This window comes from Maylandia zebra, linkage group LG6 (genome assembly GCF_041146795.1).
Source record: "Maylandia zebra isolate NMK-2024a linkage group LG6, Mzebra_GT3a, whole genome shotgun sequence".
NCBI classification, from domain to species: domain Eukaryota; kingdom Metazoa; phylum Chordata; class Actinopteri; order Cichliformes; family Cichlidae; genus Maylandia; species Maylandia zebra.
Window position 1 is genome coordinate 18,238,254 of NC_135172.1, and position 12,844 is coordinate 18,251,097.

The following is a 12,844-nucleotide window of genomic DNA, read 5'->3' on the forward strand; positions in this document are numbered from 1 at the left end:
TTGCCCCTGAGCACTCTGGGAAATGTCGTTTTCTTACGTGGTTGAGCTGCTAACAGGGAAATGATGACAAGGGTCTTTCTCGCGTCTTTATTTCATGCTGCGTGTTTTATAATGGTTTATAAGAGGAGGTGCGATATTTTGCATCTAACATGCTCCTTCTGGAGTACTTGGAGAAGCGGAGCAAGTTGAAAATACAATATTGACATTACATATTATAAAGTTTCTGTGTAAGCAAACAGATGCCTAGTTGTTGGTTTAGCCTGAAGGCGTGGTTCCCTCCACCTCCTTCTGATTTCGTGTCCATTACATCCTAGTGGAAATTATAACTGTGAACGTGGCATGGGATGTTTCACAAAAATGATTTGCAGCACTACACAGTGTTTACAAGTTACAGCTTCTAGTCCATTTCCTTGATAATGCTTCGGTCACGTGTTTATTTTCATGACTTGATGTGAGAAGATACGGTGGGCGAAATGATTATTTCATCTTCTGCTGAATTTGTAAGTTTGCGGATTTGCAAAAAAAAACCTTTAATTTTTATGGTAGTTTAATTTTAACAGAGAGACAGAACAAAAGGTGCCAGAGATAATTTATTGCTACTGTTTGATGATGCAACCTATAAAAACACGGGTGAACTTTAACAGAAGGGCAGGTATTCATGTCAGGGGAGACTGACAGAAACATGGCTGTCACCGTGAAAAAAATGTGACCAATAAAGAACGTCACCATTGAAACACATATATGGATTTGATTTGTATCATTAGGATCATGAATGCTCTTCATTTAGTAGCCTTCTGCTTTGGCATGTTGGGAATCTTCATCCCATGTCAATAATTTACCAAGTAAACTGAGAGGGAGTGATCGATTCAAACAAAGAAGCTATACACACACAGACAGAGGTGTGTGTTTGCCTGTTAAAAAACACGAGTTATGTGGGTAAGATTTGTGCAGATTTTGACACCATCGCACACGACTGAAAGCTTTTATTATAAACACAATTTTTGAGAAATAAAGAGTTGATTTTTCACATTTAAATGGGTAAAAAGAAATACTGAACTTCCAACATCACACTTGTATGAACTGCATGTGGGAAATTGGCTTTTTCTGAGACGTCATGATTGATGCTGCCAGTATGTCCAGGTGTTACAGGAATAAAAACTTTCCCCTTCAGCATGACAGATTGCCAGTACTTACATTCTGCATCGTGAAGATCAAACATCCCAATTTTCTTAGCATTGACATAGTTGGTACAAAGAATTTTTAACTGGAGGATGACTTTAAGCATCAGTTTATCAGAAAAAGTTCTGAGGGCTTCACCCATACACATTTGCTTACGACTCTGGCTATTGGAAGCTCCGAAATGCTCCATCCATCCATCAGTTTATTCAATTTAGGGACATGGGGGCAGCCGGAGCCTATCCCAGCTGTGACAGGGAGAAAGGTGGGCTAACACAGACAGACATTCACAGCTAAATTGGCCAATTTAGAATTACAAACTGTGGGAAAACCCACAGAGCACCCAGAGAATGTCCACACGGATAATGGGAGAACATGCAAATTCCACACAGAAAGGCCCCAGCCAGCTGGAGGAGTCTTCTTTCATTTCTAACCAGTGCACCACCGTGGTTGTCTTCACAACGCAAACTCTCAACTTCATCCAAAAATCTTGTTGTTTTTTTTTTTTTTTTGTATTTTTCTGGACTCTTTGCACTTCTGCACTCATCCAGCACATATCAAGCTGAGGTCTAGAAGTAATCATACATTTATGAACACTATGAGCAGAATCGCTCCTGGAATGACAGACATGACATTTAATAAAACTGTAATCCGACTGACATGCATCCACGTGTGGATGCAAACATACTACGAATACAACATGCATCAATAAACATACTATTTTGAATTACTATTTAAAGACACCTAATATATTTTAAATATTATACCACAATTCATAAATTGATCACATTAATTAAAAAACAAGAAAAACAGGCCGCTTTTGGAAGCAGGTGTACATCACACCGCGTGTTTGTCACTTTCTGCCTCTGAAACGTTGTAATTGTCTGAGTAAGAACCAGAGTAACAGAGCCAACAGCATGCTGAGCGAGGCGAAGATACAACAGTACACCACCGTGCTCCATCCCCAACCTGCTCCTAAAGGAGGCACACCATTCATCTCAGCAAGTATGCACCAGGATGGACAGACCGCTGTCTGAAACTGTTGCCTCTTAGAGTTATGGTGATGTACAGTAACACTGTTAGGGTCTTATTCTGTTGTCTACAGGTAATTATTTGGTTTTTCTTGTCTTCTGGAAGATGCGACCATCCTGAGAGGCCCAGACACTAGGTGCTAAAAAAATAACAGCTTCAGTCAAATTTCTTCAAGATCAAATGGAAGAAGATGAAGTTCCAAGAATGAAGGTCTTAACTCAAGCCTCCAGTGTGTGATCAGAGGAATATTCCGCAAATATGAGGAGCATTCAAATGTATCCGATTTCTCTTTTCACTTCTTCTTCCTTCTGTCCTCTTCTACTGGATTTTCTATATACTCTTGCTTTCCCCTTTTAAACCCACAGGTAAATATGCCATCGACACAGGCAGACGGACAAATGGATGCAGACATATAGAATATATCACCAGCTACCCATTTCAGTCTGACCTGTGAGCCCACCCACATGAAATCTCCGCCCTTCCCTCAGGTGACTTCCATCATCACATCTGATTAAAACATACTTTTAAAATCCATTCTGCCTGAATAAAACATATATTTTGTAGGTTCAGTACAATGTACACTCATTTACTGCAACACTTTATTAGGTACACATTCCAAAGATCAGACCCCCTTTTGACTCCACAACTGCCTTATTTTTTTACTGCATAGATTCAAACATGGTACTGAAAACTTTCCTCAGAGATTTTGCTCCATGTTGACATGATAGCACTACACAGATTTTCAGCTGTGTATTCATGATTTTAATCACCACATCCAGCAACAATCAGTCCAATTGAGATCTGATGATTGCGGAGACCATTTAATACATAAACTCACTGTTCATGTTATAGAAACTAATTTTAGATGAATTGAGCTTTTTGAATAGCACGTTATCCTGTTATAGGCGGCCATCAGAGGATGGGTATACTGTGGACACAAAGGGATGGACATGGTCAGCAACAATACTCAGGCTGTGGTATTTAAACAATGCTCAGCTGGCACTAAGGGCACAAATTGTGCCACCACCCATATGAATCATTGATGCAAGACAGGATGGATCCATTCCTTCATGTTGTTTAGACCAATTCTGACCCTATCATACAATGTGATACCCGGTATGGTCTTCTGCTGCTATAGTGTTTTATGTTTTCAGATATGCTCTTCTATATACTTTGGTTGAGATGGGTGGTTATTTAAGTTACCTTTTTCTTACTCTCAGCCCAAAGGAGTCTGAACATTCTATGCATATTATTTTAATGGATGATTAGATATTTGCATTAGCAAACAGCTGAACAGGTGCACCTCATGGCGTGGCCAGTGGGTGTATTTTAAAGTCCATTCTCCATGAATAAAACATGCATGCTGTAACCACAGTGTATTCGTACATGCAAGTACCTTAAAGAACCCAGTTTCAGGACACACTAGGCAGCACATTGATGAACACAAGCTGAGCTTTCATGGAAAACGTAACTGAAATCAACAAAACCAAAACAGAAGGAACCAGAAAGACAACACAGTCAGTAAAATTGGTTAGCCAACAACTTGCAGAGGAGAAAATAGGACTACAAATAAGGACCATAACTACAGGTGAATCCAGTGAAGGTGGAGTTGATAGCGAAGGAAAACAAACACAGAGGAAGTAAAATATGGGAAGACCCACAAGGAACAGCAGTTACCAAAATACAACAGGAAGTTACTGCAAATGAAACACAAAAGGCATACAGACAAGGGCAGTCTTTCTGTCTTTCTATCAGTGTGAAGAAGTTTAGCTACACATCAGATGTCAGAGTCAGATGATTCATGAGCTATGCAGTATGAAGGAAACAACATATTTTCATCAAGTAAAGTTTTCATATGCACAAGTGTACTTGTAATGTATGTAATGTAATGTTGACATTACATTCATCTCTTATGTTATTGTGCCATCAGGTGGAAGGCAGGAGAAAATGACTCTATTGCACATACAATTTACTCAGCAGGTTAGTCTCACCTAAACAGACAAGTACCTGCATAAATAATCAGGTGCTAACACAGGCATATAGGCCAGAATCACACCAAAGGAAGCAAACAGATGCAGAAAAGCAGGGAATATAAGACACAAGGAAACAATCCCACTGGAACCCTGGGCTAAGGTCATATTTAGCAACTAAAGTCTGTAGAGTTTTTCTTCTTTATTATTATAATAACAATTATAATAATTTAATATTATTTAAAGAACAACAACACAAGCAAATGAATAGTTAAATACATTATCCTGAAGCAGAAAACCCCATGTTTGGGGAAAAAAAGAAATAAAAAAATCTGATTTTCAAGGACATTGCACACAAAGATTTCATACAAGTAAAAACACTGAGATTGTTGTATGAAAAACACTCTTCAGACTAACCATCCAGTTCTAGGTGTGGCACAACATGTGATTACAAGTTTTATCAATTCAGGTTTTACTTACTACAAGCTATAAACTCCTAGCCTCATTTCATATGTAAATATGCTCTTTAGTTACTAATAAGTGGTTGTTTTTAAAGGAGAAAGGCTAAATAATAATAACTCTCTCTGGTAAAGAGACCAGAATAATAGTATTTAGGTATGGGAATACATTTGATCATTTATTATTACTAGCTTGGGTTATTTATTTTTTTAAAATATGGTTATTTGAAAAAGTATTATTTCTTCATACTGACTTTTTCCACGTTGATTATAATTGTCATATAACATAGCGAATTACAGAAAAAAATAATCTGTTTCTAGTTTTCTCTTAAGTGGTCTGTGGAAACAAGGACGACAAAAGGGGAATAAACGTAGTCTGTGCACTACAAATAAATATAATTAATATTGCTGTGACTGTTAGCTTGTTGCATGTGCAGTGAACAGGAGCGCAAGTAGCAAAGACGTTGAACAGGTATAAGAAGGCTGCAGTTTAAATCTTATTTAAGTGTTAGAGGCTGCACAAGCACAAGTATTGTTGATAGGCAGTCATCAATACGCCACACCTACTTTCTAGAAAGAACGCGATTTACTCGGAATGATCTTGTATTTAGAGGTGTCATTTCATGAATATCTACTTTTATAAACGTAAATGTCTTTCTGATATGTACTTTGGTATTCGGGCGTGTAGAAGGTTAAATTTGGCGTTTAAGTCTGTCTGATATTTGTCCAGTAGTTTGCTAAATCTGTGCACCGACGGTTATTTGCTCTGGGCCCACCCCCGCGTCTGTCGGTAAGTGGTATGATCAGCAGCGATAAATAAGGGTACACGCGCGGCTGTTCGCTGTAGTCGAGATAGCAGATTGACCTAGAGAAGTGATAGCTCAACTTTAGCAACAATGGAGTGGACCCCGATGGAAATCAATCCGGAGGTAAGGAAATGTGTGCTTAATTACAACAGTAATGCTTTCAAAGACAGCAGATTTTTGTCTTACCGCTGTCTTTTTTCGTTTGTTTTTGTTGTTTCAGATGCTGAACAAGGTGCGTATGAAATTAAACGTTAGCCGCCGAATAATGGCGACATGTTAGTAACCACTGATTGACCCAACCGCGAGGTAAGTTTCACAGAGGCTAATTAGTTTAGAGGGCTGTTAACGTGTTTCCAACATTGAAACGCCATCAGACCACTACGAAGCACCAGTATACCAGTAGAGGTGTAGTTGCGTCGCCAACTATCCAGGTAACAGCGTTAATTGATACTAAAAATGAAATTATCAGGGTTAACAAGAGTTTGACCGTTATCCCATATTAACGGGCAGTAGCATCCTTCCCGCGGCTGTCCCAGTGTCTGGGCTAAAGGGTGTGGCCTGAGTGAACCAGCATAACGCAGCATCTCTGAGCAGCTTCTGAGAGCATCGTCTGCCAGTGTGCAACTGTTGGGGCTTATTCTTTATTCCGTCATCGTTGTGCCTTTCAGATGATGGGAAAGCTGGGCGTTGGTGAAAGCTGGCGCTTCGTCGACGTGCTGGGGCTGGAGGGTGAGCAGCTCTCCTCCGTGCCGAAGCCGTGCTGTGCCTTGATGCTGCTCTTTCCCTTAACGCAACAGGTAACACCAGGGTGGTGGCGCTGACTACTTCCTGGAAGGGTGGGTCGAGCAAGCGAATATTGACCTATCAAGTGGGGTGACGCAGAGATGCAGGGAGGGCATGGATAGAAAAAGAACTCCTAATGTTATTTAGATGGGTAGAGGAGTGAGAGCGAGAGAGATGGCTACAAGGAAATGAATCAGCAGATGCTATCACTACTATAAGTTTGAATGCAAATGGTTAAAGTTTAATATTTTTTCACATACTAAACAGTTTAAACATACTGCAGTTAATAAAACAATGGAATTTTTTTTTTTGATGGTTGAGATTTCCTGACTCGGCTCATTTTAAGTGGTAGACCCACTACACAGTATTATCAGACTGATGATGACATGCTTCCCCCCCCCCCCCCCCCCTCCCGCAGCATGAGTCTTTCAGATCTCAGCAAGCTGATAAGGTTTCAGGAGGTTCTGAGGCTTATTTCTTGAAGCAGACAGCAGTCAATTCCTGTGGCACCATTGCCTTGCTCCATGCTGTGGCTAACAACAAAGACAAAATGACTTTTGGTGAGTACAAGAGGGATCTGGTGCACCAACTGAACATGTGAGTAAATATTTAAATTGGTGACTAAAATAATTCTGCCTGTGTAAATTTTCCTACTGGACTTTCCAAATCTGTTTCTATAAAATGCATGGAGGAAGTGTACTAAATGAAAGGTTAAACAACAAAGAGTGCTGTTACCCCATGATTCAGCTTGATGTGCATAATCAATCTTCCTGGTATCTAAGATAATGTTGACATTTTCAGATGGTGCCTCTGCCTTGAAGAAATTTCTGGATGAGACAGCAAATATGTCTCCTGATGACCGTGCCAAACATCTGGAGAAAAACAAAGTAAAGTGCAGTTAAATTATTTGGTCTATAATAAATCTGATTTGGTAGATGAGAACCAGAATACTTTAATAATCCCTAAGGAAATTAGGATTATGGTTGCTCCAAGACAGTAACAGTAACATGTTGAACTAATTAAATAATATGATACATTACATAGTTTACACATTTAAGAAATGGCTCTAATATATACAAATCGCTCAATTATAAATATCAAGAATATTACAGAGGTGAAATATATGATTGACATTAAACTCTAAACTGAAACTTTGTCATTTGGTGTTTTACTGTAAAGCATGTGCCACGGGTGTAACTATTGCAGTGTGCACAGTGTATTATATGGAGTTGTAGAGGGAGATGGGCAGGAATGATTTCCTGTTTCATTCAGTGGTGCTTTTTGGTAATCTCAGTGTCTCACTGAATGTGCTCCTGTGACTAGCCAGCACATCATGGAGTGGGTGAGAGGCATTATCCAGCATTGTCCTTATCTTGGGCAATATCTGCCTCTCAGACACCACCCTAAGGGAGTCCAGCTCCGTTCCCACAACATTACTGGTTTTGTGGATCAGTTTGAGTCTGTTGACATCTGCGACTCTTGACCTGCTGCCCCTGCATGCAACAATCCTGAGCATTGTCGAAAAGATATTAAAAGACCTCTGCTGCCACCTCAGAAAATGGAGACTACTTTGGCCCTTGTTTTAGAATTCAGTGGTGTTTTTAACCCATTCAAGTTTATTTACTGTGTACTCCAAGGTATTTATGGTCCTCCACAATGTCCACATTGACCATGGATTGAAACGGGTCAAGGGTTTCCTGGCCCACCTAAAGTCCACAATCAACCTAGATAACTGGAGTCCAGCAAGTAATGGAGATTATTGGGACTGCTGAGAGACATTGACACCAAAGTCTAATTGCTGGACAAACTAAAAATTAAAACAAACTCTAATCTTTTTATCCTAAAGTCTTCACATCTAGGAATATTAGATGACTTGTACAATAGTCTGTCTGTAGTATACTTGTGTCGACCGACCAAATAAATGTAATGGCAAAGTATTATTGTATAAGGGGCTCATCTGACCTGAAATCAGCTCAATTGTACAGGGAAACTTGCAACGGTCCATTTTAAAATGGATGCTTTAAACTTCAGTTTGAAATGACTTGTCCTCCTTTGTGTATATATAAAAAAAAAATGCTATATTGTGCAAACATTGTTAATGTCACATAGGTGTATGTGTCTTTATATTCCAGTGTCATATCTGAGACTAGTGTCTGCTAGCAAAGTTGTAGTAAAGTGAAAATGAGTGAATATAATGGCCTAGAATTTCTAGAATGTTGCATAATGGAATTGGTTTTTAAGGCCACTTGGGGGTGCCACATACTGCCAAATTTTCTTTAGATGTAGTAGGTGGGTTCACTTATATACAAAACACTATAAAAACCTTTCAAACTTGTTTGACTGCCCTGCTACTTTTTTTTTTTTTTAAATAAAAATGGAAGTATTATGTTTCATTAGTTACATCTTGCACGTTCTTCCCCCTTTTAGGCAATCTTTGATGCTCACAATGAGATTGCTGCACAGGGCCAGTGTCGGGTAAGGCATTTTACCACAACATCAACACACTGTACCACATTCAGACCAAACACATGTAATGCAGGTCAATGTTAGACCTGTGTAGGACAACTTCATATGAGATTGCTGTTATGAGCAGTTTTATTTCATTAGCTTCCAGGCAGTTACATTGTTATGGACCACATGTGAGATGGGGTGCGGGTTATTAAAGAGATCAGACTATATATTTAAACAGAAGTAGTTGTTATGGTATCTTTGCTTTTTTCAAAGTTATTCATTTTGTCTCAACCTTCACAGCCAGAAGCAGATAAAGTCAACTTTCACTTTATTGCCTTCGTCAATGTAAATGGACAGCTGTATGAATTTGGTAAGAATTTGGCCCCATGCACAATCCTGTAGTTACTGTCCCTGTATTTGTTTTACATTGTGGATTCTAATATCTTATATCTTAAGATGGGAAAATAAATGGACCAGTGAACCACGGTCCTACCAAAGAGGAGTCCTTTGTAATGGTATGTATATCCAGTTATTGAACTTTTCAGTTTTTGAACATTTACAAACTGAAAATAACAGTCATTGTTCTTTGCATATCAACTAGTCGTGTATTAAACTGGAGAGGGAGTGTGAATGAGAGTCTGCCAAACTGGGCTTAGTCAATTTGTATATCTGATATACAAATTGCAGTCATTTAAAATGAGGTTAAATTATTACATAACCTGGCAATGAAATGCAAAAATGTGTGAGAGTTTTGCAATTATTAATTTGCTTCGTAAATTTTTATTGGATTATTTATGATTGCAGCAAATGATCACAAGGCAAACCCACGTTTATGTGAGATAAAACCGCATCATTAAATGTGGTAATTTATTGAGAACTAGATATGGTAAAAGACTTGCCTCTAAAGTAAGAATTAGTATTTAATTTAATTGAAGTTCAACAAGCTGGTTTGTTTTATGAACATCTGCTTGTAATGCATTACTACTACCGGAGGATGGCAGTATTGCACCTGGCAATGGTGTCGAATGCTCAACAAGTTCCCAGTTAATACCACAGTATTGTTTTAAAATCACCCAGCTACTAGGAAGTTGAATACCTTCATTCCACTATGATAGACTTGCACTGAAGTGGAACTTGCTAGACTGCTGCTTTCAGAGCTACCTATGTGCACAGCATGTAATGCTGTTGAAACATTTAGAGCAGAGGTCCTCAACCTTTTTTGCGCCACGGACCGGTTTATGCCCGACAATATTTTCATGGACCGACCTTTAAGGTGTCGCGGATAAATACAACAAAATAAAACTAGTACCGGTACCGAAAAAAAAGAATTTATTCATAACACACGTGAAAAGACAAAGGAAAACAGAGTAAATGATACAAACGATAACAAAAACGCTGAAAACAGATTTAAAAACCATACATTTCACACCTGAACCTCAACTCTCGCGGCCCGGTACCAAACGACGCATGTACCGGTCCAAGGCCCGGGGTTGGGGACCACTGATTTAGAGGATGAATTTCCCTAAAGTGTTTCAATTTAACTTAACATGGATCTGTGTTAACTGGCAGCACTAGACCTCATTATCAGGGCATTTACATCAGTGATATTGCCCTACTAAAATATGAAAATATCAGCAGTAAAATAAACGTTAATACAAATGCGCTTTAGGACAGTCTCTCCTCATATTCTGAATAGTGCACTCCCATTTTAAAATTAGTTGATGTATTGTTTAAATATAGTGGATAGAGTTTTGAATAATTAGTTGACATGTCATCTTTTGATCATATCTAGGATGCAGCCAAAGTGTGCCGTGGATTTATGGAGAGGGAGAAAGGTGAAGTGCGCTTCTCTGCAGTGGCTCTCTGTCAGAATTAAGATGTTCAGTAGGACACAAAATTGAGCAAATTGTAAACCAAAATGTCCTGGAGCGTTCACATGACAAACAATCAACAGGCAACCTGTGTGCGCATACATCTGCAGACACTATGCACTAAAGCACATTGTTTCCACATTTCTCTTATTTCATGAACAAAGTCTTGTTTAGCATTACCACATGTACACAAACACAATCAGAGCCCTTTGTTCTGCAGACACTAACAGTACAAGCCTGTCCATACAGTTTAATGTGGTTTAGCTGTGAATCTGTACAGCATGTGGTCATTACCACTGCTTGTGTGCACATGTCTGAAAGTTTTTTTCCACTGCATCTGTGTCAAACTCAGAAGACTGATGTTAAAATACCTTTTGTGCCAACAAGTGTGACAGATGAGACAAAAGATGTTGAGGGAAGTTTTGTTTCTGAAGCCCTTTAGTTTCTGTGTGGTTGAGTTCTTAATCTGATGTTCTGCTGAATAGCCCAAATGTATCTGTAGAAATAATCAACCATTGTTTAGAGCAAGGAAGAAACCTACTCACTGTTTTGAAACGTCTCTGGAAAACTGAGGTTCTTTCTGATAAGCTTATGTTTAGTGTGATCGCAAATCAGTTCAGTTCATTGCAGTGTTCAAAAAATGAACCGGCACCTTATTTAAAAACCCAAGGATCCACAAATGATCAAATGGATATACCCTTACTGTGCCAGTTTAACAGATAATACAACTTCCAAAGTGAAGTAGGGAACATCTGAAGTGCTACTGTATGTTGGTTGTTGTGCAGTGCTGGGTGTCTGGCTGTGTTTGAATTGTTTACCTTTCTGCACTTTCAAATCCTATGTCGCTGTCGTTATACTGTTAATACAGCTGTGGGAATATAATAAAGCAACTGTTGTCTCCTTGTCCTGTTGTCCTGTCTCCTAATATCCATTGGGTATATTTAAGTAAACGGTACAGGGAAATGAACTACTGGGCGATTGTGGCTCAAGAGTTGGGAGTTCGCCTTGTAATCAGAAGGTTGCCGGTTCGAGCCCCGGCTTGGACAGTCTCGGTCGTTGTGTCCTTGGGCAAGACACTTCACCCGTTGCCTACTGGTGGTGGTCAGTGGCGCCAGTGTCCGGCAGCCTCGCCTTTGTCAGTGCGCCCCGCTGTGGCTGTGAATGGGTGGATGACTGGTTGTGTAAAGCGCTTTGGGGTCCTTAGGGACTAGAAAAGCGCTATACAAATACAGGCCATTTACCATTTCACTGTTGAGAACTTTTCTACCCCTGCCATTACTCTAACATTACAGGCTTTTAGCTGACACACAAAGTGAAACCTTTGTCTTGTGATGTGGTTAAACGACCTCAGGCTCATCCTGGACTGCACTTGGCTGCTGTCCAACTTCAAAAGAGTGAAACTAGAGGAAAGAGCTGTCTATAGCACCTCATCATTGTGCTTACATAAGACAGTCTGTCCTTCAGGTGAGCAGGCAGCATACTGGCACGAGCAACACTTCATGTTTTGATAAGAAACAAAAGAACATGACAGTACACTCAGGCAGTTAGAGCGGAAATATTGCATTTATTTCTTACTCCGAGAATGTCTTTCTGAACAGGTCACTGGATCCAACATAACTGGTTTGACCTGCCAGCTGAAAAAGCCACATTTAAGCTCAGTGATCTGAAACAGCTGTTATCACCAGTGCTGATAGTTACACATGACCAATCCATTCTTTTTAGTCTGTGTGTGTTAAACTCCAACACATGCCACTTAAATTGAGCTACAACTTAAATTGACTAACGTGGTGGTGCTGGGACTGGAGCTCACAGGTTCTTGACTTTTTGAGTCTGAAGCAGGACCTGATCAACCTGATATGGGGGGCAGGAGCCTGTTACCCTGCACCCCCCCCCCCCCCCCCCCAATCGTTTTAGTGCTTTTTTTTTTTTTTTTTTTTTTTTTTAACGTATACATGATGTCATGTCATTAATTATGGGACAGACTTCAGTATTGTCACATTACTAAACTAAAGACTTATCAGCTGTGATATAGGTATTGTATCTTGATTATATCATGCTTTGGAGATTCATACCAAACAAATCTGATTTCGTGAATAAAAAACACGCTGACTTTACCTGCCTGTGATTTAAATACTGCAGTTTTACATTTCTATGGTGCTCTTTGCTTCACATTTTAAAGCCTACAGTCTACCTGTGCTCAGGTATGACCAGTCCCCTTCAAACACATTATGGGTCACCTTCGAACAGCCCCCACCTCCCTCATCACTCTCTCTCTCTGCATCTCTCCTATCTATCTC

At 39.6% G+C, this 12,844-nt stretch overlaps 1 protein-coding gene across 1 annotated transcript; it reads left to right on the forward strand.

Moving 5' to 3' along the window:
• The first annotated feature begins 5,488 nt into the window (after positions 1-5,488).
• Positions 5,489-11,451, forward strand: uchl1 (ubiquitin carboxyl-terminal esterase L1 (ubiquitin thiolesterase)). The gene is made up of 9 exons (XM_004549287.5): positions 5,489-5,565; positions 5,663-5,674; positions 6,111-6,239; positions 6,644-6,785; positions 7,027-7,112; positions 8,653-8,700; positions 8,977-9,046; positions 9,133-9,191; positions 10,469-11,451. Exons 1-9 carry the CDS (start codon positions 5,533-5,535, stop codon positions 10,550-10,552), a joined length of 663 nt encoding a protein of 220 aa, XP_004549344.2. The 5' UTR covers positions 5,489-5,532; the 3' UTR covers positions 10,553-11,451.
• The last annotated feature ends 1,393 nt before the right edge of the window (positions 11,452-12,844 follow it).

Coding starts and splice junctions, on each gene's coding strand:
- uchl1 (XM_004549287.5), top strand. CDS start 5,533: ATGGAGTGGACCCCGATGGAAATCAATCCGGAG. Junction 6,240..6,643: donor TCTTTCCCTTAACGCAACAG/GTAACACCAGGG, acceptor CCCCTCCCGCAG/CATGAGTCTTTCAGATCTCA. Junction 8,701..8,976: donor CTGCACAGGGCCAGTGTCGG/GTAAGGCATTTT, acceptor CAACCTTCACAG/CCAGAAGCAGATAAAGTCAA.